This window comes from Schistocerca piceifrons, chromosome 1 (assembly GCF_021461385.2).
Source record: "Schistocerca piceifrons isolate TAMUIC-IGC-003096 chromosome 1, iqSchPice1.1, whole genome shotgun sequence".
NCBI classification, from domain to species: Eukaryota; Metazoa; Arthropoda; class Insecta; order Orthoptera; family Acrididae; genus Schistocerca; species Schistocerca piceifrons.
In genome coordinates, this window is record NC_060138.1 from 739,686,810 (window position 1) to 739,704,599 (window position 17,790).

General features: G+C 39.7%; 1 protein-coding gene across 1 annotated transcript in view; it reads right to left on the bottom strand.

Moving 5' to 3' along the window:
* Window positions 1–404: 404 nt before the first annotated feature.
* LOC124711711 (kelch domain-containing protein 4) overlaps window positions 405–17,790 on the bottom strand; it is a 43,225-nt gene continuing 25,839 nt past the window's right edge. The window contains exons 6-9 of the mRNA XM_047241925.1: window positions 13,009–13,224; window positions 5,874–6,016; window positions 5,565–5,793; window positions 405–791 (exon numbers count right to left, since the gene is read on the bottom strand). Coding sequence (XP_047097881.1) covers window positions 562–791; window positions 5,565–5,793; window positions 5,874–6,016; window positions 13,009–13,224 — 818 coding nt within the window. The 3' untranslated portion in view covers window positions 405–561. The remainder of the gene's footprint in view (window positions 792–5,564; window positions 5,794–5,873; window positions 6,017–13,008; window positions 13,225–17,790) is intronic.

Sequence of the window (17,790 nt, forward strand, 5' to 3'; positions counted from 1 at the left end):
GTTTTTAATTTTGTTTCTGAGCCTGCCAATGTCTCAGTGGCTCTACTATTTGGTGATAAGATAAAATACTAATAAATTACTTGGGAATGGACAGAAGCACAACAGGGGCCAATTATGGGTCAGTGTTGGATTGATTGGTGATCAAGATTGGCATGTTACTTGCCCTTTCATCAGGGAATCCCTGCCCTAAACAGTGCCAGTCACAACAACAAATGTGCAGATCTGTAGATTTAGTTCTAAGCAACTTTTCCTTATTCCTGAAGTAGTGGGGAACAAATTTCAAGGAACTGATTATTGCCACCAATGAACATTTCACATACTCCGATAAAACTTACTGTATTTATCCTTTTTTTTTTTTTTTTTTTTTTTTTTTTTTTTTTTTTTTTTTTTTTTTTTTTTTAACAGATTATCTGCATACATGGGAACATCACATTCGGTTGGGTGTGCATATGTGTAAGGGAATAAAAGTGACCTCCCACACATCTTTTCAAAAATATGTGATAATGTATTTGAAAAAAAAAAAAAAGTTTTTAAATAACAACAAAACTTGGTCAGTCACAATCAGTCTGTTTCCATTTTCAAATTATTTTTGTCATTGTTTTCAGTTTTTTTGCTGGCAGTACCCTCTTCTTCCTCTTCATCATCCTCATCTTCACCTTCATCTTCATCTTCATCTTCATCCTCCTCCTCATCATCATCACTTTCATCCGATTCACTGTCTGAAGCAATCCATTCTTGTGTGGCTAAGTCACTTGTTATGAGGGTTTTCCATTCATCCAGCTTATGGAGGTCTGAAAAATTAGAAAGAAAATGTATCAATGAAATGATGTAAATGATATTCTGAAATTGATTGAAGGATCAGTTTTTACATTTTACAGGTTAGAGAACATTCCATTTATCATAACTACTGAACATCATGGTACTATCATCTGTAACTGCTTCCCAATCAACTAATCATTACATGGGCCATTCATTCTGTTACTTATCTAGTAAATTAACTGCAATGGCTGTGTAATCATCAGACAAACAAGCACAAAAGAGAAGATTAGAAAAGAATATAACAGTGAAATGGCAGGTAAGGTTACCCCACGTGTAGGCATGTCGTTATGTGTAGGGTATTTTCACTAAATTACGGCCTTACCGTATTTACTCAAATCTAAGCCGCACTTTTTTCCGGTTTTTGTAATCCAAAAAACTGCCTGCGGCTTAGAATCGAGTGCAAAGTAAGCGGAAGTTCTGAAAAATGTTGGTAGGTGTCGCCACAACTAACTTCTGCAATCAAATATATGTAGCACAACACAGGTATGCTTTGCAGGCACAAAGATAAATACTGGCGCCAAAACCTCTGTGTCAGTAAATAAATTAAAAGAAAAGGTAGAAGAATATAAACATTATGCCATGTATTCTTTCGTGTTCGCTGCTATCTCATTTAAATCCTGTCTGCCTAATAAACTCCGAAACTAGACCAAGACAACAGCAAACATGGATTAATGTACATATCATGTCATGTTTATATTCATATTATTCTTATGCTGAATAGCGGTACAGTCAGAAATGAAGCACGGCAACTGACTAAATTTTTAAATCTAAGGTGACTAATTTCTGTGCAGAATGTAATGTACTAAAGAGGCGTCTGCAAAGATTTTCAAACAGAGAAAAATTTTCGCTAAACTCTCATTCAGAACATCTATCATACGCAGCTATTATTTGGTTCTTGTTGATCATTATCAGAGAAAGCAGCAGTGTAAGTAACAACAAATAGCAGTCTCTTGCCATTGTTTCGCTAATGAGATAATTCCTCTCTTTAAGCAATCGATTCAAACCAGACGAAGCACATGAAAAAGGAAGGGTACCCGTATAAATACGGACGGAGCACCTGACACGTAGCAATGGCTACTTGGTAAAGCTTAACTGTTAAGCTTACGACTCGAACCAATTCGACCTCAGTTGTGTTTCACGTTACAATGGACCAACTTTGTTTTGATTTGGAGGGGTGGTCTAAAACTTTTCTGTCACCTTGAATTTCGAGTCTCAAATTTCAGGAGCAGCTTAGATTCGGGTAAATTTCTTATCCTTGATTTCGAGTCTCATTTTTCAGGTGCGGCTTAGATTCGAGTGCGGCTTACATTCAAGTACATACGGTAGATTCTCTGACTCCTGGATGGCTGTCACACTTCAGTAGCACATTTAACTGACAAAGATAGAAACTACACTTTTTTTGTCTGAATTACTTTCACAGAATTCACAAATACACTAACCTGAAGGTCCGTGGCCCTGGTACAATGGTACCTTCAATCATGGTTTCACAAAAGACATGAACAGAAGAAGCAGCCATTTATATTACATTACTCAGCCTTTTCTGAAAATAAGCTTACATTAGGGGTATTATATGTACCCATTTTTGGATGCATTGTTTCATTGGTCCTCCTGCCATGCTCCCAATACAAAGTTTAGTGAACAGTTTACGTAAGTAACTGTTTCCTGTGATACAAATATCTGATAACAGATACACTGTGTTCCACAATGGTAATGCCTTTGCATATGCACTGCTCATGTAGAAGATGATGAACAAGCAGATGAACCCTATGCCCAAGATTTTGCTCTTGCTACAGGCAAGAAATTTCTATGTAATGATCTTTTACTTGTCTTTTCATTTTTGCTATCTGTGTAGACCATTTTTAATATTTTCCCTGGTTTCTGTAATACTTGTTTAAAACCATGAGAGATGGAACACAAGCACACTTCCCGAAGGAAATCGGCTATGTCCTTTTCAGAGGAATAATCCCAGCACTTCCCTTAAGCAATTTAGGGAACACGTGGAAAATTTAAATCTGGATGGCCATATGAAAATTTGAACTATGGCCTTCTAGTATGGAAGTTCAGTGTTTCCCAGTGTCACATTACTCAGTCAGAATAAGATGATTCCATCTTCAGAGAACCATAAAGGATAATCTCCACAAGCTAAAATTCTCTCAAAAAAACCAAGTTGAAAGCATGCACACTCATAACTAGGGAGTACTCTGTAATACTGCTTCAGTCAATGAATTCAAACACAATGAATTCACAATTAGTACTACTCTCTTCAACACAGTGTAAAAATACAGGATACTCCCTGTTGGAGCAATATGTAATATTAGGGAAAGGCAACCACTTGCCCATAGTGGATCAATGCATGGAGCACAGGAAAACATAATAAAAAAAAAAAGCAGCATTCATACTAGCTTTCAAGCACTAGCTCTTTTTCTAGCAATAGTACACACATTCACACACTCCACCACACAGACACCCAAGGACACACTCAGCAGTGTCTATTTGGGTGTGTGTGCAAGCTTGTGTGTGTGAATGTGTCAACACACTTGGGAGTGTGCATGTTTGTGTGTGTGTGTGTGTACTATTGCTAGAAAAAGAGCTAGTGCTCAAAAGTTTGAGTGAATACTGCTTGCTGTTATTTGTTTCTGTGCTTTTCAACATAGGTAACTTTTACGGGATGAAGGTGACTATTAGTAATGAAACTGGCAGTGATCCTAGCACAAGATGGATACAGGAAACTTTTCTGTGTTCTTGTGAATTCTTGATTACTCTGAGCACCTGTCTAGATGGAATCATACAATTCAGACATCAATTTCAGTAGAAAGTCAATTAAAAAAAAAAAATCACCAATATGTCCCAAGGACCATGCAATTCTGACCCGTTGCCATTTTGTCATTTGGCAATAGTCTCATTCAGATGCTGTATGGACGTATGGAGCGGATGGGGTCAGCACACCATTCTGACAGCTGCAGTAAGCTTTCAGACAATGGAGCCATTACCTCTCATGCAGTTCATGAGCCTCTTCCAGTCCTTGCAGCAAGGAAAAATCCTGACAGCAGCGAGAACTGAATTCGCATTTTCCACACCGAATGCTTTGCAATGCATGCAGATGCATAAGAATAGCAGAATAAATAAAACAGCTGACAGGAAAGCCTATTTTTTATGCAACGCAGAATTGAGTGAGGATGGACATGATAAACAGCTGTAGACATCTGCCAGAGGTAAGGCAACAGAAACTGATGCTGTATCTATTCCATTCTATATTGAATATGGGGAAGAATTGGTCCCTGTTCTAGCAATAATCTACTGTAGGGTGCTAGAACAACAGAGTATCCATGTGACTGGAAAAAAGGTGCAGGTTATTCCAGTATTTAAGAAGTGTCACATGATATATGCATTAGTGATGTCAAATTATGGAATATATTTTCTGCTTGTGTATGAAAATCTTTTTCAAAGCAACTGCTCAGCAGAAATGTGAATTCTACGGCAAACCAAACTTCCTTTGTCTGTTCAGAAGATCCGGAAGGTTGTACATAATGGACCCCAAATTTTTGTAGCATTTCTTCACACCCAGAAAGCCTTTGGACTGTTCTGCACCTAAACAAATACATGCTCATGCAATATGATTGGAATAAACCATTTACTAGTTAACATAACCCAGTATTTTATTCTTAATGAGGAGACAACGCCAGAAGCGAAAATAATCTCCAGTGTCATATATGAAAGTATTGGAAAGTAAAGCAATTACACACACAGATTTGTGACATATTGTTACAAACATCTAAAATACTTCAAAGTAAATCCCTTTTGGTAAATATACCAGGTCAAGATTAGGGAGGCTAGCATAGCATCACCAAGCTGCAATTGGCCGGAAACTCCCTGTCACGCAGAAAGACATGTCGTGTTTTACCTGCAAGGTTATGGCAATCTCCATTTTGGAATGAGCAAAGAGCTATCTCAAATAATAATTATTTTTCTTAATCTTTCCAGCACCCACATCTGTACTAGGCAAAATTGAGTGACTGCCCTTTGCATAGGGTCTTATAATGAACCACACGCTAGGTTTGAAAAAGACAATTAGCACAGTTTTCAATTTTTGATTGCTAATTCTTGCCTTCTATAGATGAGGGTAATGACATCAGCAGATTGAAATTTTGTCTTGGGTGTGTTCTCAAATACTCATGTTTTATAGCAATTTTCAAGAAAGAGGTCCAGTTTGCACACCTTCCATAAGTTCATTTGCAATCACCACTTGGTTGTTCTTGTGACTGACAGTCAACAGTTTGGGAAGCGGCTGGGCATACTTCCCACGTGTTCAAATTGACAATAATTATGTTGGGCACAGTCATTTTTAAAATACTGGGAGTTTCTGTTGTGATCCACATATTCAGCCCAGTGTTCAAAATATATACGAGACACATGGTTCCTGGTTGACTGTTGTCCAGGCAGGATTTACTGCCTTTTATTCATAGCCCGGCTTGAATGTCTTCTTCACCTCGAAACCAGAGATTCCAACAAAGCAGAACCCCTGTAGGCTTTCTGCATCATTTAGTAGATTTCATCCTTTTGAGTTTTGAATCCATCATGCATTGTGGCGCTTGCACTATCAGGAGCTTCATGAAAATATCCACTCTGATGTTCCCATAGCTCAGAGTGTACTGAGCTAACAACATTGAAAAGCTAACATAATTTTACAACCAAATTTTTAAATGAATGCTAACCAAAAAGTTAAAACATACAAATATTACCCATACCTAAGGTGTAAAAATCTGACAATGTAAACTCCTTATCTCCATCTTCCACCATGCCACCGTACAAGTAGAGCACACTTCGCTTAATGGCAAGGCCACAATTAATTCTAGGTGAAGGGAAAAAAGTGTTAGTTTCATTAACAATTGTTTCTTCTGTTGTACTGTGAACAGAGGGCACAGGTTTCCCAATAGTGACTTTGAAAACGCCATCATCAGCAACAGTAGTGCATTCCTGAAACATTATTATTATTATTACTTACAAGTACAGATGTTTCTTTGAATTACTACACAGAACATTAATGGAGGGGCTACCTCATTTACTTCTGTCTCTGTTGGGGAAACATCCATTTCTTCTGCACTCTCTCCTTCACTTTCTACTTCATCGCCACCAGCAACATCTTTTTCCTTTTTTCTTCTTCTTTTTGATGTTGTCATATCTTTCTTACATAAAGTAACTGAAATACAAAATAGTTGAAAATATAAATATTTCTTTAAATTAGAGATGGGCAACTTAAATGTACATCTTGGTTTCTTTCACTGCGTGAAATAGTACAACAGGGAACACAACTGCTTTCGTGGAATTCTGATTGGTGCAACTGGTGATAGGCACTATTCAAAAGCACTCATAGGGTCCCCTAAATTGGTCAGGTGTGTACTACCCATCAGACACAGCTACCCAGGTAGCTGACTATGTGGGGGTGCATACATAGTTTTTTTCTTTTTTTATTAAAATTCCAAGGGGTAACGCGCTGAAGCATTCACAACTAAGTGCCAGAGTTTGAAGTGCTCCTGAAAAGCAGTGAAGCTCACATAATGCTAGGTACAGAAATCTGGTTGCAACCTGAATTTGATAGCAGTGAGACTTTTAGGGAAAAATTAAAAGCATATCGAAAGTATAGGCTAATGGGAAATGGAGGTAGTGTAATTTTTGCAGTAGACAAGAAACTCAAATCCACCAAGATAGAAACTGAAGCTGCATGTAAGATTGTTTGGGCAGGACTCAGTATCAGGGGTGGACATAAAATGATAATTGGATCCTTCTATCAGAACTAATCTTCTGATGTAACTGAAACCTTTCCAGAAAACCTCAGTTTGCTTGTACGTTAAGTTACTCAATCATACTGTACTCATCTGTGGAGACTTTAATCATCCAACAATCAATTTGGAAAATTATAGTTTTGTTAATGGTGGGCATGATAAGACATTCTGTGAAACATTACTAAAACCCTTGTCTGAAAACTACCTAGAACAGGCAGTTCAGAACCCCACTACGAAGGAAATATATTGGATCTAATGGCAACAAATAGACCTGACCTCTTTGAGGATGTCCACATCAAAACTGGAATCAGTGACCATAGTGCGGTTGTGACAACAATGATTACCAAAGAACAAAGGACAACTAATACAAGCAGAAAGATATATATGTTCAGCGAAATAGATAAAATTTCAGTAGTGTCATATTTCAATATGGAACTTCAGACTCTCAGCACAGGCCAGGAGCATGTGCTCATGTTTAAAAGAACAGTTGATCATGCACTGGATACATATGTACCCAGTAGAACAGTTCATAATGGGAAGGACGCTCCGTGGTATACAGTTACTGTAAAGAAACAGAGACTACTGCATAATATGTGTACACCAAAAGATAGGACTATAGATAGATGAGACACAGAATGGAACATGTTTGGCTGTCATGAGAGCAATGCATAAAACTTTCAATGACTACTGTAGCAGAATATTGTAAAATGATCTTTCATAAAACTGAAAGAAATTCTGGTCATATGGAAATGCTGTTAGTGGTACCAAAGTTAGTGTCCAGTTCCTAGCAAAAGAGACAGGAAGTGAAACCGAGAGTAACAAAGCAAAAGCTGAAATGCTTAACTACATTTTCAAAAATTCCTTTACAAATGAAAAGCCAGGAGACTTGCCCCAAAATCTTTGTACTACTGAAAACATGAGTAAGGTAAGTATTAATGTTGGTGGTGTTGAGAAACAGTTGACATCACTAAAATTGAGCAAAACTTCAGAGCCTGATGGAATCCCTGTCAGATTCTATACTGAATCTGTGGCTGAGTTAGCCCCTCTTCTAACTATAATCTACCATAGACCCCTTGAACAAAGAACTGTGCCCAACAGTTGGAAGAAAGCACAGGTCACAACTATTTAAAAGAAGGGTAACAGAAGTGATCCCACCGTACTACTGTCCAATATTCTTAACATCGATTTGTTGCAGAATCTTAGAACATATTCTAAGCTCAAACATAATGAGGTATCGTGAAAAGAATAACCTCCTCCACGCCAACCACCATGGATTCTGAAAACATTGATCATGTGAAACCCAACTCACGCTTTTCACATATGACATACTGAAAGCTTTGGATCAAGGCACTCAGATAGATGCAGTATTTCTTGATTTCCGATAAGTATTTGACTCAGTACCACACCTACACTTACATCAAAAATTCAATTTTATGGCGAATCAAGTGAAATTTGTGTCTGGATTGGGCCTTTTTGGTAGAGTGTATGCAGCCTGTTATCTTGGATGGAAAATCATCATCAGCGGTAGAAGTAACTTTGGGTGTGCCCTAGTGAAGTGTGTTGGTATCCTTGCTTTTCATGTTGTATATTAATGAACTTGCGGGTGATATTAATAGTAACTGCAGACTTTTTGCAGATGATGCAGTTACCTATAATAAAGTACTGTCTGAAAGAGTACCTGCATAAATATTCATTCAGACTTTGATAAGATTTCAAAGTGGTGCAAAGATTGGCAACTTGCTTCAACTGTTCAGAAATGTATTGTGCACTTCACAAACTGGAAAACAAAAAAAAAAAAAAAAAACCATAGTATCCTATGAGTACAATATCACTGAGTCACAGCTGGAACAGGCAAACTCATACACGTACCTGTTTGCTAAAGTTTGGATTGATCACACTGGCTCAGTTGTGGGTAGAATACTGGGGAAGCAAATCAGTCAACAAGGAGATTGCTTACAAATCACTTGTGTGACCCATTGTACACTCCTGGAAATGGAAAAAAGAACACATTGACACCGGTGTGCCAGACCCACCATACTTGCTCCGGACACTGCAAGAGGGCTGTACAAGCAATGATCACACGCACGGCACAGCGGACACACCAGGAACCGCGGTGTTGGCCGTCGAATGGCGCTAGCTGCGCAGCATTTGTGCACCGCCGCCGTCAGTGTCAGCCAGTTTGCCGTGGCATACGGAGCTCCATCGCAGTCTTTAACACTGGTAGCATGCCGCGACAGCGTGGACGTGAACCGTATGTGCAGTTGACGGACTTTGAGCGAGGGCGTATAGTGGGCATGCGGGAGGCCGGGTGGACGTATCGCCGAATTGCTCAACACGTGGGGCGTGAGGTCTCCACAGTACATCGATGTTGTCGCCAGTGGTCGGCGGAAGGTGCACGTGCCCGTCGACCTGGGACCGGACCGCAGCGACGCACGGATGCACGCCAAGACTGTAGGATACTACGCAGTGCCGTAGGGAACCGCACCGCCACTTCCCAGCAAATTAGGGACACTGTTGCTCCTGGGGTATCGGCGAGGACCATTCGCAACCGTCTCCATGAAGCTGGGCTACGGTCCCGCACACCGTTAGGCCGTCTTCCGCTCACGCCCCAACATCGTGCAGCCCGCCTCCAGTGGTGTCACGACAGGCGTGAATGGAGGGACGAATGGAGACGTGTCGTCTTCAGCGATGAGAGTCGCTTCTGCCTTGGTGCCAATGATGGTCGTATGCGTGTTTGGCGCCGTGCAGGTGAGCGCCACAATCAGGACTGCATACGACCGAGCCACACAGGGCCAACACCCGGCATCATGGTGTGGGGAGCGATCTCCTACACTGGCCGTACACCACTGGTGATCGTCGAGGGGACACTGAATAGTGCACGGTACATCCAAACCGTCATCGAACCCATCGTTCTACCATTCCTAGACCGGCAAGGGAACTTGCTGTTCCAACAGGACAATGCACGTCCGCATGTATCCCGTGCCACCCAACGTGCTCTAGAAGGTGTAAGTCAACTACCCTGGCCAGCAAGATCTCCGGATCTGTCCCCCATTGAGCATGTTTGGGACTGGATGAAGCATTGTCTCATGCGGTCTGCACGTCCAGCACGAACGCTGGTCCAACTGAGGCGCCAGGTGGAAATGGCATGGCAAGCCGTTCCACAGGACTACATCCAGCATCTCTACGATTGTCTCCATGGGAGAATAGCAGCCTGCATTGCTGCGAATGGTGGACATACACTGTAGTAGTGCCGACATTGTGCATGCTCTGTTGCCTGTGTCTGTGTGCCTGTGGTTCTGTCAGTGTGATCAATGTGATGTATCTGACCCCAGGAATGTGTCAATAAAGTTTCCCCTTCCTGGGACAATGAATTCACGGTGTTCTTATTTCAATTTCCAGGAGTGTATAATATTGCTCATATATGTAGTACCTGTACCAAATACGACAAATGGGCATATTGAATGTATACAGAAAGGGCAACTTGAATGGTCACAGGTGTGTCTGACCCACAGGAGAGTGTTACAGAGATGTTGAAGAAACTGGCAGCCTTTTGAAGACAGACAAACTATTGCAAGAAACGATAATGAAGTAGGCCACAGCAATCATTTAAAATTTGTAGCAGTGCTGGGATTTGAACCCACGTCTCCTGCTTATGAAGCAGATGCTTTATCTGTTGCACCACACTGGTACCATAGATACCAAAGAGTGGCCTAATGGACACCACATCTGCCTAATGAGCACGAGACCTGAGTTCAACTCATGGCGCTGGTACAAATTTTAATTCACTGCTTTGGCCTACATCATCATCGATAACGATGACATTCATTATGTCTCATGAATACCAACCAATAACATCTCCAGAAAATCTAATAACAAAGTTTCAAGGACCAGCTTTAAATAATGACTCTGCGAATATACTACAACCCCCTACATATTGCTCACACATGTATTGTGAGGACGCACAGAGACATTCAGTCATTCTTCCCAATTTCCATACATGAATGGAATGGGAAGAGACCCTAATAACTGGTACAATGAGATCTACTCTCTGCCATGCACTTCACAATGGATGCAGATGTAATAATATATTTCCACTGATTGTTTACTGATACTTACAACACGTTAAAAAGGTAGAACATTGATAGAAATGTACCAGGCAGATGGTTTCACAACTGTACATCCAATCTGAGCAACTAACAGGAGATCTGCTATAATCTGCAGCAGTTGGATGGGTACAACTTGTTTTTGTTTCTTGGCCTATTATTTAGATTAATAACTACTAACGAAAATCGACTGAAGAATGCCAAACAAGGTTTTGTCTTGACTGAATGTGGCAAACAGGTGACATTTTAGGTGTATTCTAGAATTTTGAGTAAAGGGTGTTTTACATTTGGTCATGAGTTGAAAAATTCTTCTGAAGATGTAATTAAACTGCAAAAGCCAATGGTGAATATAGTGTTGTGATCAGTGTACCTCAGGAGACATGCTGCTCTGAACTAACAGTCGGTCTCTACCTGACATAAAATGAAAGATCACCGGAATTTCATAGAGATATTTCAAGCTCTGTCACCAGCAACATGTGCCTCTTATACCCGTGGAGCGACATGCTTGACAACAAAGTGCACAGCAGTAAACTATGATTCATTCACTTGAGCAAACTGCAGGTGCCATGCAAAGTGGACAGAAATCTAAAAATCTTCTATTGAAGTTAGTGTCCTTGACTGGGACAATATATGGGGTAGGTAACTTCTACATGAAAAAAGTAGCTTGCACAAAAGAATCATGCAATTTATCTTTAAGGATTACTTTACTGCCTGGAAACATTATGAAGTTAAATCTGTAAACAATTTCAACACGACTTGTGCACTTTATCATAGATACATTTGGATGAACACTATCATGGTGATAACGTTAGTGAGGATGGGAAAGGAACAAAAGCTGCAGTTTAGTATCACACTGACAACAATGTTATTACCTACAGAAAGCTCGCTCTTTTGGATAATGACTGGTGGAAACGGGAAGAAAATTGGCTGTCATCTTTTCACAGGAATCACAAAAGTATCTGCCTCAAGAGACCTAAATGTGGATAGCCACACAGGGATTTGACTCTCCTCTTTTGGAATATGGATTCAGTGTCTTATCCACTACACCACCTGGCTTGGTAGCCCTCAGTGAGATGAGGGCACATACCAACACTCCTGGCAGTAATTTTCCCTGTGCAGCATTTGTGAATGGATCAAACGAGAAGTGGAGAGGGGTTGGATTAAAGTAACACTAATCAACTGTTTTCAATACACTATTCCATTATTTGCTGAGTATGGATGTACATGAATATGTAAAATAACCCAAATTATCTGATTTTGTGGCTAGTGTTCCTTCTAGGGGAACAGTCTAGGCATGCCCCACTGATAGGCTCAAAACTTCCGGCTGGAAATGAAATAAGTCATAATGGGTTTGTCTCTCGAACTGATGAAAGTTCTCATCTATCAGCAGATGGCACGGATCCAGATTCACAGTATACTATAATGCTGATGTTTATGTAATTTGTTTAGGAACATGGACAGGTGAACAGTTTTGTTTTAAAAGCTCTGGTGTGAATTTCAAAACATTATAATGAAGATTCCTTGTTTTTATCAATATGTGGATGACAAGTATGTTGCAAAAGTGAATTTTTTTGTCTAGAAACAGCATGCACAGTCAATGTGTGGGAATCCTTAAGGCAATTATGGGTATAGTGATTTCCAGTTAAACCAGGAAGTTGATAATCACCATTAAGAGAGTGTTTTGTAAGACGGTGTGTTCTGTAAGATACAGAAAACCAGCAGAAATACATCTAAGAGGGACTGCTAAGTCATGTTGAGAATGTATCCCATGGGTTCCACGTCATAAGGGTTATCAATAATGTATGTGTCATATGAATAATTTGTGAATCAGAACAGACATGACATAATTCACTATGTAGCCCAAATACAATTTTTGAGGAAGAGTATCAGTGTCTGTGTTGCTTATGGTCCATGAGAAGTATATGAATGGTTTGTATACAAAAGTACTACAAATGACATGCAGCTGTCAGTGTTGGAGTACAGATCAGATGCCCAGCTCTAACATGTCACAGGTGTTCCACTTGGTTAACATGCTAAAAAACAGGATGTAAGTGCTAGTTTATCTCCTATGAAACTACTTTAGCCTAAATAATTATATACCAACTGTTGGTGTTACTAGATATCTAACTGATGGTGTTACTAGTTATCTAACTGACAGTCACTTAATATTTCACAACACATCAGAATAAAAAATAATAAAAAAAATATTAAAATTGCACAAGCCTGATATGTTCTTAAAGTTATCTGAAGTACTATTGGCTAGATTTAAATTTTTGCTGGAAGTGGATGACTTCATGTAAGATTACCTTTCCTCCATGACATTTTCTCAAGATCAATTGCATGCAGATCATTGTAGAATGTGCCAGCCAATTCTTCCTCTGTTTCTTCAGTATCACGCACACCACCAAATGTATAAGCCTTATTTCCTGTGGCCATTGCAACAGAGACACCACATCTCATAGGCACTGATCCTGATTGTTTGATTGGCTGCCACTTCCACTTTGTGCCACTTTGGTCATGTTCTAGAAAAACGTGCTTGGTCTTATTTTAAAGTTTGTACATAGTCTTGTAGTCACAAACTTACAAGCACACACTGTCTTCACAGAAAATAAACAAACATTCAGACACATTTTCTGTAGAGGTTACAACTGCATGTCATCCAGTGAGGTATTGTACTGCTCACATTAAGAAATGTGAATATCAAGAACAGCTTGAATTAACCCATCTGGCATTTTATTTCATGCTTATATTAGTTTTACAGAGAAATAAAAATTAAAATATGCCAACAATAACATGGAAAAATACAACTGTATCATACAGAGGTAAACTGTCACAATGCTACTAGTTATGAGGTGTATACAGAGATCTCAGCAATAAGAACCGACGGCCATCGCTTATGAATATAAAACAACTTACATGAATTTTTGAATGTTCTCATTATTAATGCTCGATGAGTAATTTTTTATGTAAAATTCCCTTTCCTTTTCAGCTTGAGTAGTAATACGAGCCGTGTTTTTTAAGTAAGTACCATTTTGAAATTAAAAAAAGGCGCACTAAGATATCAAAGAAAACTGGCGTTCTACGGATTGGAGCGTGGAATGTCAACTCCCTTAATCGGGCAGGTATGTTAGAAAATTTAAAAAGGGAAATGGATAGGTTAAAGTAAGATATCGTGGGAATTAGTGAAGTTCGGTGGCAGGAGGAACAAGACTTCTGGTCAGGTGACTACAGGGTTACAAACACAAAATCAAATAGGGGTAATGCAGGAGTAGGTTTAATAATGAATAGGAAAATAGGAATGCGGGTAAGCTACTACAAACAGCATAGTGAATGCATTATTGTGGCCAAGATAGATACGAAGCCCACTCCTACTACAGTAGTACAAGTTTATATGCCAACTAGCTCTGCAGATGACGAAGAAATGTATGATGAAATAAAAGAAATTATTCAGATAGTGAAGGGTGACGAAAATTTAATAGTCATGGCTGACTGGAATTCGGTAGTAGGAAAAGGGAGAGAAGGAAACGTAGTAGGTGAATATGGATTGGGGCTAAGAAATGAAAGAGGAAGCCGCCTGGTAGAATTTTGCACAGAGCATAACTTAATCATAGCTAACACTTGGTTCAAGAAACATAAAAGAAGATTGTATACGTGGAAGGAGCGTGGACATACTGACAGGTTTCAGATAGGTTATATAATGGTAAGACAGAGATTTAGGGACCAGGTTATAAATTGTAAGACATTTCCAGGGGCAGATGTGGACTCTGAACACAATCTATTGATTATGAACTGTAGATTAAAATTGAAGAAGCTGCAAAAAGGTGGGAATTTAAGGAGATGGGACCTGGATAAACTGACTAAACCAGAGGTTGTACAGAGTTTCAGGGAGAGCATAAGGGAACAATTGACAGGAATGGGGGAAAGAAATACAGTAGAAGGGGAATGGGTAGCTTTGAGGGATGAAGTAGTGAAGGCAGCAGAGGATCAAGTAGGTAAAAAGACGAGGGCTAGTAGAAATCCTTGGGTAACAGAAGAGATATTGAATTTAATTGATGAAAGGAGAAAATATAAAAATGCAGTAAGTGGAGCAGGCAAAAACGAATACAAACTTCTCAAAAATGAGGTTGACAGGAAGTGCAAAATGGCTAAGCAGGGATGGCTAGAGGACAAATGTAATGATGTAGAGGCTTATCTCGCTAGGGGTAAGATAGATACTGCCTACGGGAAAATTAAAAAGACCTTTGGAGATAAGAGAACCACTTGCATGAACATCAAGAGCTTAGATGGAAACCCAGGTCTAAGCAAAGAAGGGAAAGCAGAAAGGTGGAAGGAGTATATAGACGGTCTATACAAGGGCGATGTACTTGAGGACAATATTATGGAAATGGAAGAGGATGTAGATGAAGATGAAATGGGAGATACGATACTGCATGAAGAGTTTGACAGAGCACTGAAAGACCTGAGTCGAAACAAGGCCCCCGGAGTAGACAACATTCCATTAGAACTACTGACAGCGTTGGGAGAGCCAGTCCTGACAAAACTCTACCATCTGGTGAGCAAGATGTATGAGACAGGCGAAATTCCCTCAGGCTTCAAGAAGAATATAATAATTCCAATCCCAAAGAAAGCAGGTGTTGACAGATGTGAAAATTACCAAACTATCAGTTTAATAAGTCACAGCTGCAAAACACTAATGCGAATTCTTTACAGACGAATGGAAAAACTAGTAGAAGCCGACCTCGGGAAAGATCAGTTTGGATTCCGTAGAAATGTTGGAACACGTGAGGCAATACTGACGCTACGACTTATCTTAGAAGCTAGATTAAGGAAGGGCAAACCTATGTTTCTAGCATTTGTAGACTTAGATAAAGCTTTTGACAATGTTGACTGGAATACTCTCTTTAAAATTCTGACGGTGGCAGGGGTAAAATACAGGGAGCGAAAGGCTATTTATAATTTGTACAGAAACCAGATGGCAGTTATAAGACTCGAGGACATGAAAGGGAAGCAATGGTTGGGAAGGGAGTGAGACAGGGTTGTAGTCTCTCCCCAATGTTATTCAATATGTATATTAAGCAAGCAGTGAAGGAAAGAAAAGAAAAATTCGGAGTAGGTATTAAAATCCATGGAGAAGAAATGAAAACTTTGAGGTTCGCCGATGACATTGTAATTCTGTCAGAGACAGCAAAGGACTTGGAAGAGCAGCTGAACGGAATGGATAGTGTCTTGAAAGGAGGATATAAGATGAACATCAACAAAAGCAAAACAAGGATAATGGAATGTAGTCGAATTAAGTTGGGTGATGCTGAGGGAATTAGATTAGGAAATGAGACACTTAAAGTAGTAAAGGAGTTTTGCTATTTGGGGAGCAAAATAACTGATGATGGTCGAAGTAGAGATGATATAAAATGTAGACTGGCAATGGCAAGGAAAGCGTTTCTGAAGAAGAGAAATTTGTTAACATTGAGTATAGATTTAAGTGTCAGGAAGTCATTTCTGAAAGTATTTGTATGGAGTGCAGCCATGTATGGAAGTGAAACATGGACAATAAATAGTTTGGACAAGAAGAGAATAGAAGCTTTTGAAATGTGGTGCTACAGAAGAATGCTGAAGATTAGATGGGTAGATCACATAACTAATGAGGAAGTATTGAATAGGATTGGGGAGAAGAGAAGTTTGTGGCAGAACTTGACTAGAAGAAGGGATTGGTTGGTAGGATATGTTCTGAGACATCAAGGGATCACCAATTTAATATTGGAGGGCAGCTGCATCAAACCAGTCTCAGGACTCAAGACCACAACAACAACAACAAGATATCTCAATCATTTTATTTTTACATGAAAGCCTGTACCTTAATCTACGCACTGACACCATTACAGTCTGATTCTTCCTTGTTTACATTGTGTACTGAGTGTTTAAGATGCCTCCGATAATCGCGAGTCCCGCTTACTGTGAAGTATGGGCTGTTATAACATTTCTTAGTGCTAAAGGGCTAAAAGCAATTGATATCCATCGTGAGATCTGTGCAGTTTACGGAGAAAACATTATGAGTGAGATGGAATGGTAAGAAAGTGGGTGAGAGCATTTAAAGACAGCTGCACAAATGTGCATGATGAACAACGGAGTGGGCGTCCTTCGGTCGTTAATGAAAGTTTGGTGCAGGAAGTGGACAATAAGATGAGAGAAAACAGACGCTTTACGATTTCCTCCTTGTGAGATGACTTTCCTAATGTTTCTCATAGTGTTTTGTATGGCGTTGTGACCAAGCACTTGAATTACGGAAAATTGTGCGTACGTTGGGTACCGAAAATGTTGATGGATGTGCACAAAACCAAACGTTTAGGCAGTGCATTGACTTTCCTTGAGCGGTACCACAATGACGGTGATGATTTCTTAAGACAAATTGTCACGGGCGATGAAACATGGGTAGCCTACGTCACACCAGAATCAAAGCAACAGTCCATGGAAGTTGAGCAAGGGCATCGTTTTGCTGTAAGACAATGCCCGTCCGCATGTGGCAAATCAGACCAAAGATCTCATCACATCTTTTCAATGGAAAACTCTCGATCATCCTCCATACAGCCCCGATCTTGCGCCCAGTGACTACCATCTGTTCCTGCACTTGAAGAAACACCTGGGTGGTCAGCATCTTCAAGGCGATGATGAAGTCAAAACAGTGGTGATGCAATGGTTAACAAGTCAGGTGGCAGACTTCTATGAGGAGCGTATTCAGAAGCTGGTACAACGATATGACAAGTGCCTCAATATTGACAGAAATTATGTAGCAAAGCAGATTACGGAACAGGCTTTCATGTAAAAACAAAATTATTGAGATATCTTAGCACGCCTTTTTTTAAATTTCAAAACAGTACTTACTTAAAAAACACGCCTCGTAGTAGTATTAGTACTATCAGAGGATATAATAAAAAAAAGCTTGTCACCTGGATATCAAGTGTGGTCAATCATAAATGCAAACAGCCTCAATGTGTCGTTGCAATTGGTTAACACAACAGTAACTATTAATAAGGTATTAACACGGGAAGAAACTGGAATGATTTTATTGACTGTGTTAATATATGACTACAGCA